The 26,912-nt window shown below is 42.9% G+C and overlaps 1 protein-coding gene across 3 annotated transcripts in view; it reads left to right on the top strand.

Moving 5' to 3' along the window:
* Nucleotides 1-7,496: 7,496 nt before the first annotated feature.
* The window catches only part of NPL (N-acetylneuraminate pyruvate lyase), a 37,320-nt gene continuing 17,904 nt past the window's right edge, over nt 7,497-26,912 (top strand). For 2 of the 3 annotated variants that reach the window (XM_061183038.1, XM_061183040.1), the window contains exons 1-6: nt 7,537-7,558; nt 8,561-8,677; nt 11,544-11,628; nt 21,126-21,199; nt 22,337-22,424; nt 25,555-25,612. In XM_061183038.1, the coding sequence (XP_061039021.1) occupies nt 8,635-8,677; nt 11,544-11,628; nt 21,126-21,199; nt 22,337-22,424; nt 25,555-25,612 (348 nt within the window). In that variant the 5' untranslated portion in view covers nt 7,537-7,558; nt 8,561-8,634. Of the gene's footprint in view, nt 7,559-8,560; nt 8,678-11,543; nt 11,629-21,125; nt 21,200-22,336; nt 22,425-25,554; nt 25,613-26,912 lie in introns of all 3 variants that reach the window. The other variant, XM_061183039.1, reaches the window with a different exon arrangement.

Below are 26,912 nucleotides of genomic sequence, written 5' to 3'. Positions count from 1 at the left end.
CCAAGTAAAATTAATATTAACTTTCTCTTCTGTTTTCAACTTATAGCACTCTCATGATTCACCCTTGCTAGTAGTCAAACGAGGCCCAAATTTTCAAAGGGTTTTCCTATTATTAGGTGGTGACAAAACAATGTGTAAAACCCACTGGCACATCAGTCCAGAGACAGAACAGGAAGAGGGTTTCCAAGTCAGCAACAAGGCAATGTTCCACTGGTTTAATCCATGCCAGGAATCCCCTCCTTCTTGCTCTCAGAGAGGCATTACTGTCCTCTTCATCCAGCTCCCGTGTCCTTGGTGTTCCCTAGTTTCACATCTTCTGTGCTGACACCATCCCTCTTAGCTACAAGGGTCCCGACTATTGAATCAACACCAGTCAACAAGGAGGCAGCCTCTTCCTATCAGTGCTGAAGTCTGTGTTCAGGGCATAGAGCTAGCATACTGCTCTCGGTTATCAACATCCATTCTGCATTCCATACTATTTCAACTATTTGTTGAGTGTCTGCCATGCAGCACTATGTGTAGTACTATGTGTGTCCCAGGGAATAGAACAGACAGACTACTGTCTCAAGAAACTTACAGACTAATAGGGAGAACTAAACATACTAATAAGTTGTGATGGGAAGGGAAAGCACTGGGGGTTATGAGGAGGAAGGCATCACCTAGATGGGGAGGGCCTGCATGAGCTAAGTCTTAGGAAAGTTACATTGGAGCCGTGATCTGAAAGTGAGTAGGAATCAGCCAGATGAAGAACATCCTGGGCACCTGTAAAAGCCTTGATCTTGGTAAGAACTTGGGGCTTCCAAGGAACTAAACAGAGGTCAGTTATACACTGACTATAAACTGTAAACTAACTCTTCTGGGAAAAGGACACCACAAAATTTGAGGAGGTTGAAAATTTGAAGTCACAATAGTAGCATTATTCCTAATAGCCAGAAAGTGGAAACAATTCAAATTTCCATCAGCTGATGAATGGATAAATAAAATGTGGTATATCCATGCAATGAAATATTATTTGGCCATAAAAAGGAACAAAGAATTGAACCATGCTGCAAAATGGAGAAAACTTAAAAACTTACACTAAGGGAAAGAAGGCAGACATAAAAGACCACATACTGTAATGATTCCATTTATATGAAATGTCCAAAACAGACATATCTATAGAAATAGAAATATTAGTGGTTGCTTAGGGCTGGGGGCAGGGAGGAGGGAGGGAATAGGGAGTGACTACTAATGGGTACAGGTTGTTGGGGGGTGTTGGAAATGTTCTAAAATTGACTGTAGTGATGGTTGCACAATTCTCTGAATATAGTAAAGACAACTGAACTACTGTATGCTTAAAACAGGTGAAATGTATACTATTAAATTATATCTCAATAAAACTCTTATTTTAAAAAACTGGAATCACAGATCCCCACTTAAGAAGGACAAGTATGGAAGTACATCTCTTCTGTTCAATTGATTTTTTTCCTTCAAGCTCCTTCTCCCTAGGAACCCAGTGGATGTTCACCAAAGGACTGAGCCAGGAGACATTGAGCATGACTGCTCTCAACACCTTCCCTTCCTGTGACCCCAGAGGGTTCTCTGAAACCAAGTTTATGCACAGGACTTTTCTCCCTTCAAGAGATGTCCCTCTAGAAACTGAGAAAAATATCACAGAAAACCACCAAACCAAAATGACAGACAAAAACACATGGAAGTATACAGCAATCAGAAAACAAAAGATACAATGGCGGTACTAATTCCTCATCTATCAATAATCACCCTAGGGCTTCCCTGGTGGTGCAGTGGTTAAGAATCCACCTGCCAATGCAGAGGACACGGGTTTGAGCCCTGGTCTGGGAAGATCCCACATGCCGAGGAGCAACTAAGCCCGTGCGCCACAACTACTGAGCCTGTGTTCTACAGCCCACGAGCCACAACTACCAAGCCTGCGCACCACAACTACTGAAGCCTGCGCACCTAGAGCCCGTGCTCCACAACAAGAGAAGGCACCACAATGAGAAGCCCGCACACTGCAACGAAGAGTAGCCCCTACTTGCCACAACTAGAGAAAGCCCGCGCACAGCAACAAAGACCCAACACAGCCAAAAATAAATAAATAAATAAATAAATAAATTTATTAAGGAAAAAAAAGCTTCCAAATGATGTTAAAAAAAACCCAAAACACCCTAAATGTAAATGGATTGAATTCACCAATCAAAAAACACAGAGTGGCTGAATGGAATAAAAAACAAGACTCAACTATATGCTACCTCCAGGAGGCTCACCTCAGTCCTAAAGATAAACACAGGCTAAAAGTTAAGGGATGGAAGATATGCCAAGCAAACAGCAGCCAAAAGAAAGCAGGTGTAGCCATACTTATATCAGACAAAATAGACCTCAAGCCAAAAAAAGTAACAAGAGACAAAAATGGACAGTATATGATAATAAAGAGGACAATTCATCAAGAAGATGTAACAGTGATTATATATGCACCTAACACAGGAGCACCAAAATACATAAAACAATTATCAACAGACCTAAAGGAAGAAATTGACAGCAACACAATAATAGTAGGGGATTTTAACACCTCACTTATATCAATGAATAGATCATCCAGACAGAAAGTCCACATGGAAATTCTGGCCTTAAATGAAACATTAAACCTGATGAATTTGATAGATTTCTACAGAAGATTTCATCTAAATGCAGCAGAATACACATTCTTTTCAAGTGCACATGGAACTTTCTCAATGATAGAACATAAGTTGAGACACAAAACAAGTCTCAAATTTAAGATGATTGAAATCATATCAAGCTTCTTTTCCAACCACAAAGGTATAAAACTAGAAATCAACTACAAGAAGAAAGCTGGAAAAATCACAAAAATGTGGAGATTGGACAACATGCTACAAAACAACCATTGGGTCAATGAAGAAATCAAAGGAGAAATCAATAAATACCTGAAGACAAATGAAAATACAACATTCCAAAATCTATAGGATGCAGCAAAAGTAGTACTACAAGAGAATTTTATAGTAATACAGGCTTACCTCAAGAAACAAGAAAAATCTCAAACAATCTAACTTTACACCTAAAGGAACTAGAAGAAGAAGAACAAACGAAGCCCAAAGTTAGTAGAAGGAAGAAAATAATAAATATCAGAGCAGAAATAAATGAAATAGAGACTAAAAGGACAATAGAAAAGATCAATGAAACTAACAGCTGGTTCTTCATAAAAATAAACAAAACTGACAAACTATTAGCTAGACTCACTAAGAAAAAAAGAGAAGGCCTTGATAAATAAAATCAGAAATGAAAGAGGAGAAATAACAGATACTATAGAAATGCAAAGGATTATAAGAGAATATTATGAACAGCTATACACCAACATATTGGACAACCTAGAAGAAATGATCAAATTCTTAGAATCATACAACTTTCCAAGAATGAATCAGAAATAGAAAATCTGAATAGACTGATCACTAGTTCAGAGATTGAAACAGTTATCAAAAGGCTCCCAAGAAAACAGAAGTCCAGGACCAAACAGCTTCACAAGTAAATTCTACCAAATATTCAAAGATTTAATATCTATCCTTCTCAAACTATTCCAAAAATATGAAGAGAAGGGAACACTTCCTAACTCATTTTTCGAGGCCAACATTACCCTGATATCAAAACCAGACAAAGACAACACAAGAAAAGAAGATTACAGGCCAGTGTCTCTGATGAACATGGATGCAAAAATCCTCAACAAAATATTAGCCAACCAAAGTCAACAAAATATCAAAAGGATCATACACCATGATCAAGTGGGATTCATTCTAAGGGCACAAGGATGGTTCAACATCCACAAATCAATGTGATATACTACATTAACAAAATGAAGGATAAAAACCATATGATGCAGAACAAGCATTTGACAAGATGCAAAATGAACTCCAGCTTTTCTACCAGCCCCTCTGACGTACCTGCATGGCCAGAATTTCCAAGAGAAATTCTCGTAACTATAACCTGGTTATACGTTCTTTACACTGAATAGAAACAACTCTGGCTCACCTAAGGACAGACCTGTTCTGGTCCACAATGGATAGCAACACTTCAAGATCCAACTTACCCTCTCCTTCCTTCATGAATGTGCCCTAATGTAGCAGTATTTTAGCTGCCTGAAATCCATTTCTTCTTTTCTGATAAGGGCAACTGTGATATTGTGATTTATAATAAGAAATATATAGTTGGTCTTCATCCAGTTCCTGGCATGGAGTGACTAAAACCTTGTAATTTCCTAAGTGATGAGAGCAATCAAGGTGTCTCTTGTTATGTTAATGAGGCAGCTTTTGAAAAGCACCTAAGGATAGGGGCTTCTTATCAGGAGACCCAACCTGTGATTAGAGGGTTGGATCTTTCAGTCTCAACCCCCGGATCTTCAGGGAGAGGAGAGGGGCTGGAGGTTGACTCAATCACCAATAGCCATGATTTAGTCATTCTTGCCAGTGTAATGAAGCTTCCATAAAACCCCCAAAGGACAGGGTTTGGAGACCTTCTGTGTTGGTGAACACACAGAGGTGCTGGTGTTGCTGAAAACCTGGCCTCTGTTTACCAGCGCCAAATAGGAATGCGGAGACACAGCTTTGGAGGAGTAAAAAAGAACAGCTTTATTACTTTGCCAGGCAAAGGGGGACACAGGGGACTCCTGCCTCGAAAAACTACGTGTCCCCACCCAGGAGGATTTGATGAGTTTTGTAACAATACTTCCCAAGGGTGGGGTTGCTGACAAGATTAGGGTGTGTGCAGGGCCTCAGGTGGTCGGGTCTCCTAATCTTGATGAGCTTCTCTGGTCCCTTTAATCTTGCCTCAGGTGGTTTCTTGGCTGCTTCTCCCTTGATTAGCAACTGTTCAAATCTGCCCTTTGGAATTCAGGGAAGGTCATGGAGGCTGGAGTCTGGCCTATAAGAAATGGGGGACAAAAAGAGGCCTCCGTGCCCTGGAGGCCCACAGGGCCCTGCTCGGTTTCACTCAGAGAGTGGTCAGCTGGGGAGGCTTGGAATCTCCTCAACCTTTCCCCATGCCTTGCCCTATGCATCTCTTCCATCTGGCTGTGCCTGAGTTGTATGCTTTTATAATAAAGCGGTGATTTAGTAAGGAAAATGTTTCTCTGAGTTCTATGAGCCCCTCTAGCAAATTAATCCAACCCAAGGAGGGGGTCATGGGAACCTCTGATTTACAGCCAGTTGGTCAGAAGCACAGGTAACAACCCGGGTCTAAAGTGGCAGCTGAAGTGGAGGGGAGGACTGAACCCTTGTGGAATCTGATGCTCTGGGTAAACAGTGTAAGAACTGAGTTAAATTACAGGATACCCAGCTGGTGTCAGGGAACTGCTCCTTGTTAGTGTGGGAAAACCCCCTCCCTGACACATATACATTCAGATTGGTTCTAGAACCTTTCAGCAACCTCACAAGAAGGTGAGGGCAACCTTTCTGGGAAACCACCCTTCACCTCAGTTCAGGTGCCTTGTGATGGGGCTCCACATCCCGCTCCAAGGATGGAACATGTGGCCAATCTGATCAATTACAGTGCTCTATATCCCCCAAGCTCTTTCCTCTACATCACCGAGTTTCAAACCTGAGTTAGAGTGAACAAAATATGATGTGGAACCCCAATATTTCTAAAAAAAACAAAGGAGAGTTGAAGGGAGTCAATGCCTCCAAACCCCACACTCCTGGCCTGCAGGTGGACAGACGCTGTGCTCTCTGCACTGTGGGAAAAACAAAGAAATAGGACCCGGTGCCTGCTTGGAGCACCTCACAGTGGTGTGAGGGGGCAGGAAACAAAAGCATGAAAAGTTAATAAAGGTGATTAAATAATACTGGATAACAAGAGATGAAATGTCACAGAGCCCTTGCCACTCATCAGAAAAGTGTCAGAGGACTTTAGGTCAGCAGTGAGCCTTTTGTTGGCTCTCCCTTCTTCTAAGGCCTACTCAATTGTCTAAGACTTAACTCAGGTGTCACCTCCCCCCCAGGAAGACTTTCCTGAAACACTCTCTTGCCTCATCATGCACACACTTACACATAAACACACACCCACTCAACTAGCCCACTGAGAGTCTCCCCTCAGGGTTTCTTAGCATCTTTGCACAGGTCTATATATTTTTTTTTAAATAAATGCCTTTCCCACAATTCACAGTAGAGGCTGTGAGTCTCTTCAGGGCAGATAGTGGATACTGGGATGTGCACCGCCCCCCATTCTAATGAGACTCTTTCTACCCTCCCCTCTTTCTTTCCAGCTCTCCTTCCACAGGTGTCAGCCCTCTATGACAACCTAAAGGCTCTCCCTGCCTTTTCCTGCTCCCTCTCCCCAAAAATCTCCTGCACATCAACTCCCATTTTAGCATCTGCTTCTTAGCAAATCCGAACACATTATAATAAGGAACTGCTGTGTACTACCAAATTTATATAAACATGTATTTATTTATAAAATATTATATAAAATATATTCAGAATACTGGTTTATTGGCTGACAATATTAACCCTGATGGCTTATATCTTTTGGGTATTGAAATACTTAATTTTGCATATACTGAAGTGTGACTGAAAAAAAATACTAACATTGTCCCACTGGAATATAATATTCTTTTTAACACTGCAAAACAAACAGATGTAACTAGGACTCTTTCTTCCTTCCCTCCTTTTTTGCAGGATAACACAGAATAGCAGTTAATAGTAACAGCTCCCAGACTACTTGAAATCAAACTACAGCTCAACCACTCACTGGCTCTATGGCCTTTGGCAAATCACTTAACTCTCTAAACATCGGTTTCTGATCTATAAAATGGGAGAATGCTTCCTCATCTGTAAAATATGAATTAAAAAAATAGTACCCACCACACAGAACTGTTTTATGAATTCATTAATGAATTAATTTCTGGTGCTGTGTGCAATGAAAGAATTATCCTAATGGATATAAAAGCACTTTGCAAACCAGAAAGCACTTTGAGAAATTCATTTTTTTCTAAATGAAACAAGCATCAGCCATTGCCTTTGATGGAAAATTGAGGTTAATTCACATCAGCAAGAGAAAGCTGAGGACTTGTTTGTGGCTGTGTTTCTGATTAACACAGCACTTGATATTAGAAAATAAACTCTTGACGTTCCTGCAAGTGGACCACAAAGTACCTGTTGTTGCACGGCCCTGGACAGAAGAAAAGTTAAGACGGAAAGGAGCCCAGGACGCGAAGTGCTAGGAAAGGCCAAGCAGAAGGGGGGCTACAGCCGAGCCGAGCCGCGGGTGAGCACGCGCTGCGGGCACCCCAGTGCAAGTTCAGGTGCTAGCAACTGTCAGGAAGCTGGGACTGCGCGTCCACGTTCATTCAGGCCCCGGTGTTCGGGGGACCCCGCAGAGAGAAGGAACTCCACCTTTGCCTAACGCTTTGCGGCGCGGGGCGGCGCGGGGCGGCGCGGGGCGGCGCTACAGCCCCAAGGCCACGGGGCGGGGCGGGCACGTGGTGCGCGGCCCTGGCGATAAAGAGCGCGCTTGGGAGCGCGGCGCGGAGCGGCAGAGGTGGACCCGCGGCGTGTGGGTGAGCGCGGCCGCGCAGGCGTGGACTGACGGACGGACGGACGGATGGAGACTGACCGACAGTCAGGGAACTGGGGTAGAGGGCCGGGGTACTGGACTCGGGGGTGGGCGAGGCGCTGACGGCCGGACGCAAAGGGCAAGGCAGGGGAGCTGGGAAATGGAGCCAGAGGAAGTGTGAACGCGACACCTTCCCGGCCCGGGCGAGTGTCTGTACGGACGGGGCAGAGGGACCCACTCCCCTGGATTCTGTCCAGACCACAGAGCCGGGCCCTAATGATCAGAGGCAGCCACTGGGGGGAAGAGAGTTTAGTGATTAAGTGTGATGCAATCCCTTCATTTGATGGGAAATTGTATTTCTGCATTTTTGTTTGTTTGTTTAGGTTCTCTATTTGTTTCTTCCTTTCCAAGTATTAATATTTCTCTCTCGAGTGATTTCTCATGCCCAGAGCTGCATCCTCCTTCTACACCTTCCCCAGAGATTTTTTTTTTAAACTTTTCCCTTTTAAGAGAATTTGACTTAGGCAACCTGAATTCTTTGCACTAAGGGTTCTTGTCCGTGGATAAAGGTGTAAGATTTCGAGAGTAATAGTCTCTGCCCAAGTGTTTCAGTAGTAACATTCTAAATTCACATTAAGCCTTAGGCTGGAGAACATTCTATTTGTTTTTGATACAAGCTATGAAGAATTTGAAAGCATCACGTTACCCAGTTTTTATTTAAAACTCGAATTTACAAAATCTGGATCATTCTCAGTTACGGTTGTTGTGATTTTTTAACCCATCTCTTCCTGTAGCAGTTTCACAGTTTACAAAGCCAGCAGTCTTTGCTCGTTTACTTAGTGTTTTGCTCTGTGCAAAGATAGATTTTTGACGGTGTTCTTGCCCCCTGATGGCTTAACACTCTAGATGAGCCAAAACTACCTTGCTAATATCTCTGATGTAAAGTTTTTAATGAAAAGCAAATGTTTGAGGGAATTCTGAAGAGTAAGAAGTTATTTTCATTTAGGGCATCAGAGAATGTTCTCTAGTTTTTAAAGTGAGTTCTGAAAGTTGGTTATACTGAAGGAGCTGAAGTGGGAGATGTTGCCATTCCGGGTGGGAGAGCCGGACAAGCCAGCACAAGGTAGGTAGCAGTGGGGACCAACTGGGCTAGCGCACTTCAGGTGGGAAGAGATCTGTACGGAGACCCAGAACATGGAATTTGGTATTTGTCCTGTGGAAGCCAGGAAGAAGTTAATTGGCCTTTTTCCAGCAGGGCAAAAGCAAGATCAGAAATGTCTGAGCTACTGGGAGGTTACTCTGGCAGCCTGACTATTTTGAAGAAGAGAGTTGGGATTAGGACAGTGATTCCCAGGCCCCATATCTTTAACCAATCAAACTGTATTTAAGTGCACTTAATTTGAGATATATGGATATCTATATCTATCTATCTATCTGCCAGTCCAAGCTTTTGACCATCCTAAGAATATCCTTATAACTGCTCTAAATATGAAATAAATGCAGCCAAAAGCACAAGAATATGGAAATCTAGGGTGTACAGCCTAGTACTTTTCAATATAGGAGACTTTTAATGTGGAACCTAGCTCTCTGGACTCTTATCACTTGAACCTTCTTGAGTCCCTATGGGCCCCTTGGACATGGAGTTGTGCCCATTTGTCTAGATAAGAAGTAACAAAGGGTAAGTTAGGAGAGGGGCAGTAAGGTGGGAGAGAAGGATTGCAGGGAAAGAAGATAACAGTTGGAACTGAAATGACTTAGTCTCTGAATAGAAAAGAGTAGCCAGGGTTGGGGAGGGGGGTACCAGTCGAGCTGAGATGACAGGAAAGAGTGTGCTGATAAAGGAATGCTACTTGCTAATGTCCTATGGTCAGCAGACAAGACTTCATGGAGGGGACTGAACCTGTACTTACTATGTGCCTGGCACTGCTGTTAATCACTCTGCAAGAATTAAGTAATTTAATTCTCTCAACAACCCTGTGAAATATGATGCTTGTTATCCCCATTTACAGAAGGGGAAACTGAAGCACAGAGAGGTTAAATAACAGTCCCAAAGTCACGCAGCTGGTAAGTGGTGGAGCCAGGATGCAGGCCCAGGAAGTCTGACTCCAGAGCTGGTGCTCTAACCCCTCTACTGTAAGGAGCAAAGGAAGAAATTGTTTAGAAGACCAGGTGGCAGGTTCGCTTTGGGCTATCGAGTTGAGATGCATGCAGGAAGGCCAAGTGAAGATGTGCAGTGGGCACAACATCAACCTCATTTGATGCTCAGACCTTCCTCTGGGGTAGACTGGGCCTGTGTTATTGGCCTTGCATTTTCCCCATGGGCCAGGTGATTACATTTCTCTTCCAAAACTTCCAACAGGAGTTAGTCTCATCTTCAAACTACGAAAAGTCAGAGAAACCCTAGTATCCTATATATCTGATAAGGTTCCCCTTTATTGCCCTTCAGTACAGAGCAAAGCTACTTGAAGGATTTGGGCTTAATTTCAGGAGCAAGCCTCACCAGGGACGTATCTGTTTATAAGGGGAGGTATCATCGTTGGCCTTTCACAAAAGCAGTAAGTTTTGCCACACTGTACCCTTTCATGTTTTTGTCCTTGTTCTGCCCTGTTTCTAGCTTCAAGGGCTCACCTGAGCCAGGACTCTTGGGAGATGCAGAAAAAGTAGAAGGAATGATCTCTGTACTCTGGAAGTTTATACTCCTATGTGGGGAGATGAGATTAACAGTTATAAAGAACAAACAAAATGAGATAGTTCATAATTATTACATTATGTGGGTAAGATGTAAGTTGCTAGTGGGCATTTGTGTTTTTAAATGTGCCAGTGACCTCAGAACTATAATATACCCTCTCTTGTATTTTCTCTAAGCCAAACATCTTTTGTACAATTGTCACCAAATACTGTCTGATTATATTTTATTTTCTTCTTCAATTGTTAGACTTTGCATTTGTGGCTTCGAATTTTCATGTCCTACAGCTCAAAAAATAACAATGCTTCTATAACTAGTTAAGTGGCAGAGCTGTGGATTGAATCAGGCAGTCTACCTATGGAATGCAGGCTACTAACCAGGATGCTCTGTTGCCTCTCATTGCCTGTTTTGGGCAACTTCTTGGCTTTTTTACGCTGGTTATGGCCAGGTACACTCTCTGCCAGGTGGTGAGGGATGCTTTTGCCTCAAATGAGTGTTGCCAGGTTCACTGTCTCAGCAGCGATCTCCCCATCTGTGGAAGTCATCATCGAGCTACAATCTGAACACCTCATTCAATCACCCATATATTCATCACTTTTTAATTGAACACAAGATGTCCAGCAAAGCACTCAGTGCAGAGAAAGCAAAGGCAAATGAAATCTGTTTCCTGTCCTGGGGGAGCTTGGTCTACTGGGGGAGAGGTGAATAAATGTCTGTGATGCGATTTACTAGAGCTAGGAAAACAGGGAAAAACTGGTCAAAACCAGCATATGAAAGGATAGTTAGGTAAATCTGAAGATAGTCTTGTAGATCACACTGAAGCCTTAAGACTTAAGTACTGATTTTAGGGGAGATTCTTGCTTAACAGTATGAAGATATAGAAAGAGATAAGAATGTCCCTTTTCTCCTGACCATATTTCAACTTGAGCAATAAGTAATTTTTTATATATTCGATCTTGCTGAGTTAAGTTCATATTCTTTCTTCTGCTGTTATTCACCCCTGCTCTCTGAGGTTTCAGATTGCCTCAGTCATCCATATAGATAAAACAGGAGGCCTTTCCAGTGGTATTTTCCCAGAACATTGCTCTTCTTGTCTCCAAATCTCCTGTCTTTAAAGTATAGTTTCCTCCTCTATAAAATGAAGCTGTCACATTTTACATTCTTCTCATTTGCTCTGTGTGTTTGTATACTTGTAAGCATTTTTCACAGTTCTAAACTTTGTGGGAACAGACTTTGCCCCAGAGTTTTATCATTAATTGACATTCCTAGAAGAAGGAGAGGAATTACGCTGTATGTTTTCCAGACTTTTTCAGCAGCTCGATGGCCTCCCCGAAGAAGAAACTTCAAGGTCTTGTTGCTGCAACCATCACGCCAATGACTGAGCATGGGTAACTATGGTTTGGGACTAAAGGGATCTCCCTCCACCCCAATGGTCAGAAGGTCTCTATAGCAGCGGTCCATTAGACTCTGCAGCTTCTGCCCCTGCACTGTCTCTGACCCCAAGTCAGAGAAGAGGTCTCTATGTCACAAACAGTGCAGAAGGAGACGAGGTAAGATATGGCAGCTTGCCTTCCTCCCAGTGTCTGTAGCCCCACAAAGCAAATTCTCCTTGCATTTCAGCAGAGCCCTAGCCTTCCCGAATAAGGCCAGTGGAGTTGGGTGAGGAGAATCTCATTTTAGCAGGATTTGATATCGAGTTCCGGCCTCTAGATCCTGTCTCTAGACTGTCCATGGACGTGATGAAAATGTCCTACCCTGAGGGAAGTGGGGAAGGTAGCTGCCAGACGGCCCCCTTAGGCATGTCTTACAGTCACATTTCAACATTGGTTAAATGTTGGGGAGCTTTCAAGAGGGAGGTAACAACAGATGATTGCTGAGAAATTGTTACCCAAGCAAGCATTTTCCAGTGAATATTATGGCGGTCCCTTTGCTGGTACTAGCAGTTAGTGGTCATGTGCCCCGGGCATCCATGAGCAATATATAACTCCCCCCCTGGACACTGCCATTAATAAGTTGGGGATTTATCCACCATCTGGATCTAAGTGTTCTAACCTGTTAGAGGAGTCAGTTTGCCAAAACAGTCAGAATTCTGGCTTCTTTAAGCTTCTCCTTTCTTCCTCTGTAAAACTTAAATGTAGTCATACCTACATCATGGAGTTATGAGTATTAAAATGGGATAATCCATATAATAGTTCTTAGCACAGGGTCAGTATGTGCTTAGGTCAATATGTTTGAATTGCTATTGTGGCATAAGAAGTAAACGGAAGATGAGGTATTTAAGGTATCTTTAAATAAGGCTTTTACATTTTTGGTCTTCTGTTACTGAATTTTGTGAAGCTTAACCCTACCCCTTTAAAGTAGATGAAATTTCTTATAACTTTTACCATTCTCATTCAAAGTTGACCATATCACAGTTTTCCCTTAGATCATTGGAGTTCAAGACTTCTGGCTTCTAAGATTCTTGAAAAATCACATCTTTACTCGGTCTAAATAAAATTCTTGCTGAGATGGCATGTAAATTATTCAGTGGTTAATAGCAATTTTTTTTTTCTGTTGCTTCTCCATTTCCACAAGCCCTAAGAAAGACTAAAGTCAGCTCTTCCTCAATGTGTCAGCCACTTGTTGAGCAGATAAAACAGAAGGCATGTGATTGTATGAGCAGACAGGATTTACTTCCTGTTATGGAGTAAGATCCTGTTTGCAAGCTCAAAACATTACATCTGGTTGATACTACTTTAACCGTTTTAATCAGACCCCTCTTAGCCTAGAAGTGGCTTCTTCTAAGTCTTGTTTGTTCATCTGGGACCTGCGGAGTGTCACTGTGCTTTCTCTATCCTGCCATTTTCCTGGGACACCAGGACCCATGCATATTAGATATAACTAAAATGACTCTGCTTTTCCGGATCCTTCTCTGTTTCCCAAATACCTCTGGCCCTGTTGCCTCCATTACACAATTTCCTCTTTTTTCATGAATTCTTTTCTAGGACCCTCACTTTCCTAAGGTGTGAAATAAAAATAAAAATGCATTTTTTTAATAAGGGCCTTGTAAGAATTTAAATTAAATCAAAATGTGTGTCAGTACATGGCACATAGTAGACATGTAAGTTTTGTTAGTTCCCTTTTCTCTCCATCTTTCTGCTCCATCCAAACATTCCTATAGGTATGAAGCAGGTTTGGAGCACCCACCAATAGCAGGTGGCCATTAACCCACTTGCCCACAAGGGAATCTGCATTTCTGACATGTTTCTAAGAGACAGGACAGAAAGAAGAGCCACATGGAATCTAACACCTGGAAATTCTGCCTGGTGACCAGCCATCATAGGAGTTTTCCTAACCTGGCTCTTAGAGTAAACCATGGCCTCCGTAATTCAGAATGGCTGAACATTTTTTCTTCATAATTCTAATGATTCAACTCTGAATATAAGTTGATGTCCTAGAGTGGGGAAGTTGTCAGCAAAAACATGGTTAAATAGATTTTAGTTAGAGTATCTGGGTTCTTGACCCCCAGCTTTGATACCACTAGCTGTCTGACCCTGGCGGGGAGCTCTTGTCACCTTGTAAATTTCTCTCATATTTTATGAAGAGACAGAGTTCAACCACATTATCTCTAAGGCCCATTCAAATGCTAAGAGTCCGAAGTCCTCTGATGTTAAATATTATTAGGGATATTGTGGTGATCTCCATTAAGTAAGAATGCCTGAGTACCTGCAACTCCAATCTGTCCTCCACACTGTAGTGCAGTCCTCATAAATAAATCTAATCATTTGTTAGATTTACTCTAAGAATCTGAATTCCCTTTTGTCGAAGCCTTGCTGCTCGAACAGACCATGGACCATTAGCTCCAACATCACATAGGAACTTGCTAGAAATGCAGAAACTCAGGCGCTGCTACATACCACTGAACCAGAACCTGCATTTTAATGGTGTCCCTGGATGATTCTTTAGCACATAAAAGTCTGGGATGAACTGGTCTGAAGGTTAAAGCCCAGGAGCCTGGGCTGACATAGGAAGTCCTTTACAGTCTACCTTTCCTGCTACGTTTCTATTTCCCCAAACACCTCATCCCCTTTCTTCCCTCTGCCTTTACACATTGTTTCCTCTGCCTTTTTCTACCATCACCCTCTCCATTCTCTGCTCCAATTGAATACATCTATTCATCCATCAAAACCATCCTCTGGTGATTCTTCCCCATTTTCCATAGAAAGCATTATAGAGTCCTTCCTCTGTGGTCCCATAGTATCCTGTGCCTACCTTTTCACATTACATCACACTTATTTATGATAATTGTTACAATAACTGTTTGTTACATGCCTGTCTCTCCCAACAGGCTATGAGCTGCTTAACCTTATGCAGATATTTATTGGGTACCAGACCATACACAGGGACTGAGCACGTATCTTATTTATCTTTGTATCTTCAGCATCTAGCACAGTGTGTGGTAAATTTGGTTATTTCATGAGTGAATAATTTTGTTATTTCATGAGGAAAGGAAGCTAATACTGATTGGCTAAAGACTATGTGTCAGTCTTCATGCTGGGCATTTTAATGGACATATTCCACTTAAATCTTGACAGCAACTCAGTGAGAGAGCTGTTATCTCTATTTTTGCAGTTGATGAAACCAAGATGCTAAAGATTAACACATAGCTGGAAAGGAAGGTCTGTCTCTACCCATCCCAACTCACATCTTTTTCTACACTAGAGTGAAAGACTTTTGCATTCCTTAGTTGTTTCAAGAAATCACTTTCCTTTGGGTACATTCACAGTCGTTAGAACAGAAAGTCCATTTCAGATTGGCCAAAATGTCTAGAAAAAAGTTGTGTTTTCTCCCTCAAATGCCCTTGACTTCACCATGGGAATCTTCACAACACCCTCTAGTAACAACAAACCTGTTACCCAACCAGTCAGAAAGGGCCTGGCCTGCTGGATTCAGAGTTGTATAGATTATTGTCTTTGTAACTGTTCTGGGAGACTAAATGACCCAGATTTCCAGAACAGGATGTTTTCTATCTCTGGCAAGGTGGGGTACTTACTGTCCCTGCATGCTTCTCTGCCAAAGGAATTTTGAAGTAACCAAGTAGTTATTTTGCCAAAAAGGGCACATAACTTCCATCTGATTTTGAATGCCGAAGTATACATATAATGGGCAAAGAGACAGAACATCAGATTTTCTGATACGCATGCCAGCTCATGCCAGTTATGAAAAGAACCTGTCCTGTTGATTCGTGTTCTCAAATAAAGTGAAAGTCTTTCACCGTGTGTGATGCACCAGGAGAAGAAATGTACAGCAGTAGGGATTTTTCTCTGAAAAGCTGCTTCGGAAAAATTCTGTTATCCTTATACGCTAAGAGAAGAGGTATAATCTACATGCAGTTTCACAATTCACCTACTCTAGGCCTCAATTTGTGGCAAAAATCATTTGATAAACGTTCCCCCCTCTTAACGTAGTTTGGAAGTAAACTAAATGTCCAAGAATAGAGGCTTAGCTAAATTAATTATGTTCTTCCATACAATGAAATGCTGTGCAGCCAGTATAGTAACAATATCTGAGAATGTGGGAAAATATCCAATTTGGAATGCTAAGTGAAAAAAATATTACAGTACTATGTACAATATGACTACATTTATTTAAGAAAATACTATATTGTGTATTTGTGAATAGAAAAATATCAAACTAATGAGAGTAATAATCTCTAGGGAGATCCTGAGTGTTTGTTTTTCTCTTTTATTGTGTGTACTTTCTAAAATATATAGCTTCTGTAATATGAAAAAAGTTAAGTACTTTATTTTAAAAAAATCATGGTCCTAAGACAAAGAATCTGAACCCATGAGAACTGAAATTAAGACATTACATTGGAGTTAAGTATGATGGTCCCGTAGTTAAGACTTCCCTGATGGTCCTGTAGTTAAGACTTTGCGCTTCCAATGCAGGGGGCGCAGGTTCAATCCCTGGTGGGGGAACTAAGATCCCATATGCCATGCGGCATGGCCAAAGAAGAAGAACAACAACAAAAAACCAAACAAAACTAAAGCGTTAAAAATCTGTTCACGTTTACAAAACAAAAAGTATGAGAACGTCTACAGCAAGCATGGAGTTTGGTTCTGGGCCACTCTCCCCATAGGTGCTAAGAGGTGTTTGTAGCGCTCACGAAGGAAGAGATGAGGCAGTGGAAAGCCAGTGGAGCCTTTCCAAGTGAACTGGCCTATGCCATCTCTCACCTTCCAGGAGCAACAAGCCCCAAACGGCCAGCCAGTGGGGAGAATAATTACCCAATCTCATTCTTTCCACTCTGTAGTGACTGCCCAATAACTGGTTCAGTGCCTGCAATAATGAACATAAACCCAGGCACCCTAGGGAGGTAGCGTAGGGTGGGAAAATAGGGAAGGGAGCAAAGTCCCCAGAGAGAATTATCATCCTCTTGCCACCCTAGCCCTGCTATTTGGGGTGCCATTGTGACAAATATGGTAACACCTCTGGGTGATTTCCCTGGGCCCATTTGTGACTGGAGCCCTGAGCATCTTCTGTCAAGGGCTGCAAACCTTGCACCTACAGTCAGGCAGGTATCTGAAATCTCTGAGGTGACCTGGGGGGCTTCTGTGCCTCCAAAGCAGACAGCCACTGCTCTTCCCAGCCAGTTGGTGCTGTATGGAAATGTGGGCCTGGCCTTGTTAGATCATCCGGGTTTTATTTTTTTTATTATGTAAGTTACAGATATACAATATAGTGATTCACAGTTTTTAAAGGTTATACTCCATTTATAGTTATTATAAAATATTGGCTATATTCCCCTTGTTGTACAGTGTATCCTTATAGCTTATTTTATACCTAATAGTTTGTACCTCTTAATCCCCTAATCCTAAATTGCCCCTCTCCCCTTCCCTCTTCCAACCGGTAACCGCTAGTTTGTTTTCTGTATCTGTGAGTATTCTTTTTTTTTGGTTATGTTCACTAGTTTGTTATATTTTTTAGATTCCACATGTAAGTGCTATCATACAGTATTTGTCTTTCTCTGCCTGACTTATTTCACTTAGCGTAATGCCCTCCAAGTCCATCTGTGTTGCTGCAAATGGCAACATTTCGTTCTTTTTTATGGCTGAGTGGTATTCCATTGTATATATACCACATCTTCTTTATCCGTTCATCTGTTAATGGACACTTAGGTTGCTTCCATATCTTGGCAATTGTAAATAATGCTGCTATGAACATTGGGGTGCATGCATCTTTTCAAATTAGTGTTTTTGTCTTTTTCAGGTAGATACCCAGGAGTGGAATTGCTAGGTCATATGGTAGTTCTATTTTTAGTTTTTTTGGGAAACCCCATACTGTTTTCCATAGTGGGTGTACGAATTTACATTCCCACCAACAGTGTACAAGGGTTCCTTTTTCTCCACATCCTTGCCAACATTTGTGTTCTTATTGATGATAGCCATTCTGACAGGTGTGAGGCGATATCTCATTGTGGTTTTGATTTGCATTTCCCTTGTCTGGCTTTTCAAACAACGGTTTTTTTTTTTTTAACATGAAAAGAAATGTTAACGTTGTGAAAGTCAAACAAAACACGTATAGGAGCCATCCCTTTTCAACCTCTGATCTCTCTAAGGAGATTTGGTAGTTCCAAAAGGCCATAAGTCCAAGGACATTGTGGGGGGCTCTGCCACTGCCCCAGAATTCCACCATTAGTGTCACTCCTATAGGCTAGGGACATTTTATAAGAAAAAGCAAACTGCTTTCTTGAAGGAATAGATGATGTATCACCCATTAGCACCCCTAACCTGAGTGGAATTATTGTAGCTGTCATCTAGCAAGGCCTAAAGGAGTGGGGGAGAGGGGGTGAGTGTAGACAAAAGCACTGCTACACTGACACCATAAAATAGCGTGGAGTTCTCTGAGGAAGGAGAAGGAGCTGGAGGGTTCACATGCTGGCCTAGATCTGCCTGAGGGTGTGACCAGCTCTCTAGAAGGAGGACACCAGAGTAGGGCCAGACAAATAGCAGCTCTCAATACAGTCAGAGGGAAAGAGGATCATAGGATTTCACCCTATTTATTCCAGACCCACCTCGTCCTTGAAGTCTCCTTCCCAGCCTCCCTAAGTGGAATTATCAGTCCCCTGCTGAACCTCTATACACTTCCTAACCAATCACAGCCTTTGTCGTATTTTTCTCAATATTTTAGTTATTTATATATGCTATTTTCTTTGCTCAGTTAATATGGTAGTGAAATGTAAACACATCCTGCAAGTGTGGAGATAATCTGCTTTTAAAGCAGAGATTATGGGTGTTTCATCATCATTGTAAATTCCTGCATCACGGCTCCTTCACTAGCCTTTGTTGAGTGTGCTGTGCCAGGTGCAAATGAGAGATTGTAAGGTATAAAAGGCACAGTTCTTGCCTTCAGGAAGTTCTTGCTCCAGACTGGAGGGTGGGCATAAACAATTTACAAAGTGATGTTCATGATAATAGAGAGATGAACTTTGCTGAGGGTGTGAGGAATTTGTCACTGAGGAATAATAACAGCAATAATGATTGAGCCTTTAATTGAAGCCAGGTGCAGTGCTGAGCACTTGTGCTGGACTGGCTGATAGAGGGCCCCTTGGTAGTGGGGGTCCTTGCTGAGTTTAGAGTCCACTTTGGGGATACACACAGGCACCCTAAAAGGCTAAATTTCTTCCTTAAGGACTTCTGGAAATGGAAACAAGCTCTCTAGCTTCCCTTTCCAAATAAGAAAACATTAGATTAAACCAAAAGAAAGCACATCAAAGTGAGTACATTGCCTACCAGGCCTCAATCATCTGGAGCTCTACAGGCTCCTCCTTGCTGAAAAGGCCAGGCCTGCTCTCAGTGTCTGAGTATGTGGCCAGGGTGGGACTGGGGAGGTGTCAAGACTTCAGTGAAAGTGTGCAGGAGCCACTGTGTTTGAATCTGTGACTCCAACACAAGCTATCGCCCAGAGACTTTATTTGCAGTTTCCAATCTGTGATTGGAAAGTTACTTGCATGAGTAGATGGACATCATTGGTCAAAACCAAAGTTAGTGTCACACAAACAAAGCCCCAGCTAATTGTTCCTGCATCTCAGGGCTTGTCCCAAGTGGGGAAGAGCTGATGGAAGCAGCAGGGGGCTAGTATGGTGTAAAGGTGTGGTTCCAAGTGGTCAGATATATCTGAGGCAGAGAGATTTCAAGAAGTTGAGCGGCTCAAGCTGACCTAACTGAAGGTCCTGAGATGATTGTCTAGGCAGCTAACTCCCCCATCTTGGAGTCTTGCTCGGTGAGACTGATAAGCAAAGATTTGGCATTTGAGCAAGTGGGACAGGGAGGGGCAGTGTTATGATATTTCAGGCATGAGCCATTGTGGAGAGAGTTTGCTCCCCTTGCAGGCCTTTTAACTACATTAAAACCTACCTTTTCCCAAGTGGCAGCTTGGGCTAGTTGTCTTTTGAGTGTTGTGGGCAGTGGTTGCCTATCCATTCTTTGTTTTTATCTCTATTGTTCCTATTCCCTTTGACATATACATTTTGATGTCTTGGTTTTCTATACGCATCAGATATTTTGGTTCCATTTTGTTTTTTTAGGAATACAAGAAGTAAAGATGAAAAGAATGTTAATAAGGTTAAAATTACATTAGGATTCTCTGGCCCAGCTGACTCAAATGCAAAAGTACTAGCCAACTAGTACTTAGTGTTCTTGGCAACCATGCATTCTGCAACATTTAACCCACACTTGCCCCACCATTTTCCTTTGTATTTTCCTTCTCCATCCTCCATCCTCCCCACCTGTTTTTTTTTTTTTAATTTATTTAAAAATTTATTTATTTTTGGCTGCGTTGGGTCTTCGTTGCTGCGCGCAGGCTTTCTCTAGGCGCGGGGAGTGGGGGCTGCTCTTCGTTGCAGTGCGTGGGCTTCTCATTGCGGTGGCTTCTCTTGTTGTGGAGAACGGGTTCTAGGCACGCGGGCTTCAGTAGTTGTGGCTCACGGACTTAGTGGCTTCGCGGCATGTGGGATCTTCCTGGACCAGGGATCGAACCTGTGTCCCCTGCATTGGCAGGTGGATTCTTAACCACAGCGCTACCAGGGAAGTCCCCCCACCTGTATTTTGATTGAGAACAGGTCACTTTATCTGATCTGTCTGTGAGTCAGTTTCTAGGTTTTTAAACTCAATATGATTTTAAGCATCAGATCTTTGCAAGGTCAGTACTCTTCAAACGGCAGAATGCATGCAGATCACGTGGATATCTTGTTACAGTGCAGATTCTGACAGGAGAACTGTGTGCGGCCTGGGACTCTTCATTTCCAACAAATTCCCCCAGATGCTGATACTGCTGTTCCGCAGATAACACTTTGAAAGGCAAAGTGATGACAAAGTTCCTTTTCAACTGTTATCCCTCTTCAGTTTAACACTAACACATATAAATGGCTTTAAGCCTTCATTTATTGTGACAAATATTAAGTGCTAAAATTCTTAAATTACTAAGTTTGAATTTTCTTATTTTGTAAGCCTAAGAAATGATTGCTTCTCACCACATGGAAAATGTTAAGTTCTCGTTTAACCATGCTCCCAGCCATCACTCCGCCCCCAAAGGGCAAAAGATAATTAACTACTTTTTAAGTATTACTTGTGATGAAGTTTAAACATAAAACCTTTGTGGATAACTAATAGTGCTTTTCTCACATAAGTGAGGCACATATGGCTGAGTAGAGAAACCACCAGACTCAAGGGAAGAAAAAAACCCAAGCATTATTCAGAGCAGGCTAAGAATTTCAGACTGGTTAGGTGGATTTGAATAACTATTAACAAGAGAGAGCAGTTTATAATTGTGGGGATGAATTGAATAATCTAGAAAAGAATAAATACGCATTTTTTTTCTAATTTTTTTTCTTTATGTCTTTCAGAGAAATCAACTTCTCAGTGATTGGTCGGTATGTGGATTATCTTGTAGAAGAACAGGGAGTGAAGAATATCTTTGGTAAGTCATCTTTAGAGATATACATATCTCTACATATCTCTAGCTCAGTCCTTAGAAAGTAGCTGTCACCAGATTACTAGCTAGGAGGTCACAGTGTTATTGTGTCACAGGTTATGGTTGAGCCTGGCTAAGCCATGTAAAATTTGTGGATTTTTAGTCTCATCAATTTTAGACCTAAAAGATGATCAGGAGATGATATAATTTGGTAGCGTACCTGAGATAGGCTGGGACCTGGGACCCTTTACCGGAGTGCTTACACCTGGACAAACGTCTCTGAGATCAACAGACTACAAAGAAACTATTAGGGAGTAAAAATCACTACACACATGAGCAGTGGGGGCAATTATGAACAATAAGATTCAAAAAGGCCATAAGCCAACTGCCACTTCTAAGGTACTGGGAGCATGCAGGGTACCGCGCAGGATCCCTGCACTCAGCAGCACCGAGGGGGTGGGTAGACCACCTAAGCTACACCTCTTGCCCAACCCACAGACCCGCCCCTGTTGTTACCCCTTTTAAGGAAGCAGCTCGCCACCTTGGGGAGCGAGCAAAGACACCTCTTTCTTGTTCTCCCTCCCTCATGCTGCAGCAGGAGCCTCAGTAAAGCCTTGCCTGAATTCTCATCTGGCCTCTTATCAATTTCTATTGATTGAAGAGTCCGGGGACCCAGGTCTATAGACAGAGGTCGTTTTAGATCTGTAGTACACACCATTGTCTTCATAATTAACTGCCACTTATGACCACCTTGACATCCCAGTACTGAATGGTGTTGGTTTTCCTGCCATTCAAGCCCATACATAGAACTGGCTGGCGTGCTCGGAGATTTGCCTGAAACATGGGCAGTTACCTCTGTCTCCATTTAAAATACTCTCTATCCCTGAAAACAATGAGATTTGTAAATTACAAGTCATACTTAACCTTCCCACTCCTTTTGACGAGGTGAGGATGGAAAAAAGGCTGAATCTGAGGTGGAAATGGAAATATGGCATCACCCCACCCACCCAGATTCTGTCCTCTGGTGTTTCTCCGTGTCCCTTCCTCTTGAGCAGGGATTTCTGCCCCTGTACTGCCAGCGTTGGTGCTGGAAGAACGAAAGGTATCGGTTGGTCCCACTGACTGACTCTCTGTTTGGAACAGTGAATGGCACGACAGGAGAAGGCCTGTCCCTGAGCATCTCAGAGCGCTGCCGGGTCGCGGAGGAGTGGGTGACAGAAGGGAGGAACAAGTGAGTGGCTCCATCAAGATAAACACATGCGTCTGCAAGAGCTGCGTAGACCACAGCTGTACCCCAGATGACACAGCCTCCCCGCTCTCCGACCACACATCAGGCCTGAGGTCAGCTTGTGGGAAAAGGAGCTGAGGCAGAGGAGCGCCCTTCCTTTCCGTGTGGAAGGGCAGCCAGACACAGCCGGCTCTCAGAGATCCCATCGGGAAACTGGAAACTGCCTCTTGTGTTATCTACCAGGCCAGTCCCTCCGGTTCCCTGTCCTGGGCCTGAAGGGATGTGGAGGAGGGCCCTGGTGACTGGCTGCTGGGCTCCTAGCCCTTCTGCTGAGCAGCTGCTACTCCTTCCGGTCGCAGGGTGGCTCCTGGTGGTTATGTCGGCCTGTTGCCTCCTTACAGGTCTCTCTGCATGTGACTCAGCATGCTCTTTGTGGTGCTTCCTCTTGTAGTCTTGGGGAGCTTTCTGCACCCTCTAAACTTCAGTGAGTTAATGTATTTGGTTATAACACTCAGTTTGTGCCACGGTGAAACAAATAGGACAGCATCAATTCAATAAGCACGGCAATTAACCAAGCTTGATTTGTGGTCTGTTCTGCCCTGTTATGCATCGTGTGTTATGCACTGCGCTGGCACTGGAGATATAAAACAGGATCTCTGCCCTCAGGTTGCTTACCATCCAATGGAGATGTCAGACCATGAAAACTAACACTGATCCTTCCGATAAATAGTGTAAACAGGGATCAGAGAAGGGTGATTGACGGTGCCTTAGGTGGAGGCAAAGATTGGAGGTAAGTCTCAAGTGAGCCTGGAGCAGAGGCTGTCAGTGCAAAGCCCCTGCCCACTTTGGGGACCCTTAAATGGCTTTAGAGCAACTTGGATACTCTGAAATTATACGCCAAATGTGAATGCGTGTCCACGTATGCACTTTCTGGTGACCTTCAGTTTTCAGCTGATTTTCAGTCAGCTCCTGGGCCCCAAAAGATTAAAGACCACGGGCAGAGTGAGGAAAGAAGAAGGCTAAGGGTAAACATCAAGAAAAGCACCAGAACCGGGAGGGATAGTGAAGTGGGCACAGACAGAAAACCCTCAGAAGGGTCAGAGGGAGGTGAGGAGCGAATCCTGTCATGGAAGGAAGGATGGCTTCAGAGATCGTCAGGGGAGCCTGGAAATTAAGAGCAGGGCCTGGAGAGCCGGACTGCCTGAGTTGGGTCCTGAGTCTGCCTCTAAGTAGCTCTGTGAACTCAGGCAGGTCTTAAATGCCCTGTGCTTTGTCTGTAAAACAGGAATACTAATAGTACCTATCTTGTGAGGCGGTGGTGAGGATTCAAGCAGTGCCACACATATAGTACTAAGTATTATATAAGAATTCACTGTAATTATTTGCAGTGGATGCTGTGTTCATTATAACATTTGTTATAATAATTATTAGATGCTGTGCGAGTCAGTAGGATTGAGAAAGTAGGAAATGACCAGCTAACCTCAGACAGAGCAGAGCCAGTCGGGTCATTGTCACAGCAGCAGCTGCAGTGAAGTTAGAATGCAGCAGACACATGGCAGGGGAACCAGTGAAGGTAGCTTATTCTCACACAAAAATTTGCTGCTGAGGAGAAGGAGAGAAGGAATCATGGATTAGAGCAGAGGAAGCAAGATTAAAAGAAGGGTAGTTTTTTTCTCTTAAAGCAGGGAAGTAATGAGCACGTTTCCTCGCTGAAAGGACAGTGCCATTGGAGAAGAGATTAAAGAGAGTGGGGAACTGATGCCTTTGATGGCAGGTCTCGGCGGGGGCTTGAAATAAACCCAAATGTAAGCAGAGTAGCTTTAGGAGACAGCTAAGAAGCTGGGAGGAACGCATAGAAGGTAACACAGCTAAGCACAGAGGTGAGGAGGAGGAGAAGGGAGGGAGTCTGTGTGTGGAAGAATCTTTATCTTTAGTGTCTTGGAAGCGAGGACATCTGCCAAGAACAAGGGTTTGGGTGGAATTTAGAGCTTGGGGAGAAAAGGCAAGATTTGGAGCAGCCACTGCAGTGACTTGGAGAGGAAAGTAAGTCATGGGGACCAGAAGGCTTTTGGTGGCCTCGTCCTCCTGAATTGGGAAATCACGAGTTTGTACTAAAGCCACAGACCCAGCAGCCGGGTGGAGAGGAGGAGGGGATGCATGATTGTTTTAACCTAAGCCAGGAGACAGGGGTAGTGAAAGGTTTAAGGAGGTCATGCAATAAAGCTGCTGGTGAGGGTAAAGCAGACCAGCCAGCCACCTTTTCTCCTTTCAGAAGTCTTCTGTTATCCTTAACAAATGCAGACCTGATCGTAGCGCTTCCCAGCTAGGTCCCATTTTACCGAAGCCAGAACAAGTCAAGAATCACAGGAGGACTCAATGCTCGGGCCTGAACGGGGATGTGGTGTCTCCATCCCATGAGGGCAGCATGTGTGTCACTCCGAGTCCCTGGAAGACTCGCCAGCATGACTGCATTCACACCTGAGTTTTATTGATCCTACCCTCAGAAGACCAGTGTAAGTGTGGCCTCTTCCCATGGGGCCCCGTGGAGCACCTCCAAAGATGAACACTGAGGTCTCAGAGAAAACCTCACTCATGGCCAAATTCTGAGGACATAAGAGATAGGAAAAAACTTTTCACAGTGAATTCCTTTCTCGTATGGCTGGTTCCTGGTTGTACTCTTTGAGGAACCTCTTTATTTTTATCTCCAACCAAAAATATCTCAGCTTTACACCTATCTTCATGCACATTGTCACCATCAAATGCAGCATCTCTAACAGTGCATAGTCAAAATAAGGTACTTGAGTATTGATTGATTAATCAGTTATTGCTTTCAAAATCCTATTGCTTATATACAGCAGAAACTAACACAACATTGTAAAGCAATTATACTCCAGTAAAGATGTTAAAAAAAAAATCCTATTGCTTAGTTGAACCTTAAATTTTATTCCCTGGACATTTTTTTAAAATCCCTGATTAGATTATTTTTAAGTATACCACTGTAGAATTCAGTAGTCTTGAGATTGAGATTAGTCAGATATTAGCTAATTGCTAAAACCAGCACAAACCAAGGTAGCACAGCTCTTCCATGTTACTATGAACTTCAAGTGATGCAACAGTGTTTTCTCTTTTGCAGGTTGGATCAGATAGTAATTCATGTGGGAGCACTGAGCTTGAAGGAGTCACAAGAACTGGTATGTATGTGGGTCCATCTGGGAGAGACCACTTGAGGGACCTCCATCTTCATGCTGGAGTTAAAATCAATATCATTTTTGCTAAATATTGGATGCTGGAGAGTATAAGGTGTAGGACTGCAGGGAAGCCGACACAGAGCCATAAAGAGTAGCCCAAGGTGATAACTGCTGTAGCAGAGCGTTGAATAGGAGACAGAGGCACCTCTTCTTTTGGGCAAAGTAAGGATGGGTATAGAGCTACCTAGTTTGCAGGTAAGGAACAGAACTTGAGCCAACCTAAGTTTTGTCTAGGAAGTAAAAGGCAAGGCCATCTGCTGGGCATAAAGGAGATGGAAATGGGGTTCAGAAATGAGACGTGGTAAAAACTGAGAATCGCTGCCTGGAGAATGGAAGAGAAAACTTAAACAGAAAAAGATTGTCCCCACCCATGTTTATAGCAGCACTATTCATGAGGTCTCAGCAACCCAAATGCCCATGGACAGATGAATGGATAAAGAAAGGGTGGTATATACATACAATGGAATGTTATTCAGCCTTAAGGAAGCAAATCCATCTTGTCACGTGCTACAATAGGGATGAATCTCCTTGAGAACATTTTGTTAAGTGAAGTAAGCCAGTCACTAAAAGACAAATACTATATTCTTCTTATACTATGAGGTATCTAAAGTAGTCAAATTTATAAAAACAGAATTAGAGTTAGTCCCGCTAGGCACTAGGGGGAGAGGGAAAGCAGAGTTGTTTAATGGGTATAGAGTTTGTCATCTGCGAAAAAGAAGCAGACTGTAAAACAAAGAAATGCATTTATTTGGGGTCTTTTTTAAAAAATTGAAGTATAGTTGATTTACAGTGTTGTGTTAGTTTCTGGTGTACAGCAGTGATTCAGTTTTATATTGATATATATGTGTATAGATACAGATATATAGATATATAGATTAAGCAGTTATTGCCTTCAAAATTCTATTGCTTGGTTGAACCTTAAATTTTATTCCCTGGACATTTTTTTAAATCCCTGATTAGATTAATTTTTAGTAGACCACTGTAGAATTTAGTAGTCTTGAGACTGAGATTTTTTTTTTTTTTTTGGCTGCGTTGGGTCTTCGTTGCTTCGTGGGCTTTCTCTAGTTGTGGCGAGCGGGGGCTACTCTTTGCTGCTGTGCATGGGCTTCTCGTTGTGGTGGCTTCTCTTGTTGTGGAGCACAGGCTCTAGGTGTGCAGGCTTCAGTAGTTGTGGCTCGTGGACTCTAGAGCACAGGCTCAAGAGTTGTGGCGCATGGGCTTAGTTGCTCCGCGGCGTGTGGGA

This window comes from Eubalaena glacialis, chromosome 3, assembly GCF_028564815.1.
Source record: "Eubalaena glacialis isolate mEubGla1 chromosome 3, mEubGla1.1.hap2.+ XY, whole genome shotgun sequence".
In the NCBI taxonomy this organism is placed as follows: domain Eukaryota; kingdom Metazoa; phylum Chordata; class Mammalia; order Artiodactyla; family Balaenidae; genus Eubalaena; species Eubalaena glacialis.
The sequence above is the reverse complement of the archived record's forward strand: the minus strand, read 5'-3'. Positions and strand labels throughout refer to the sequence as shown.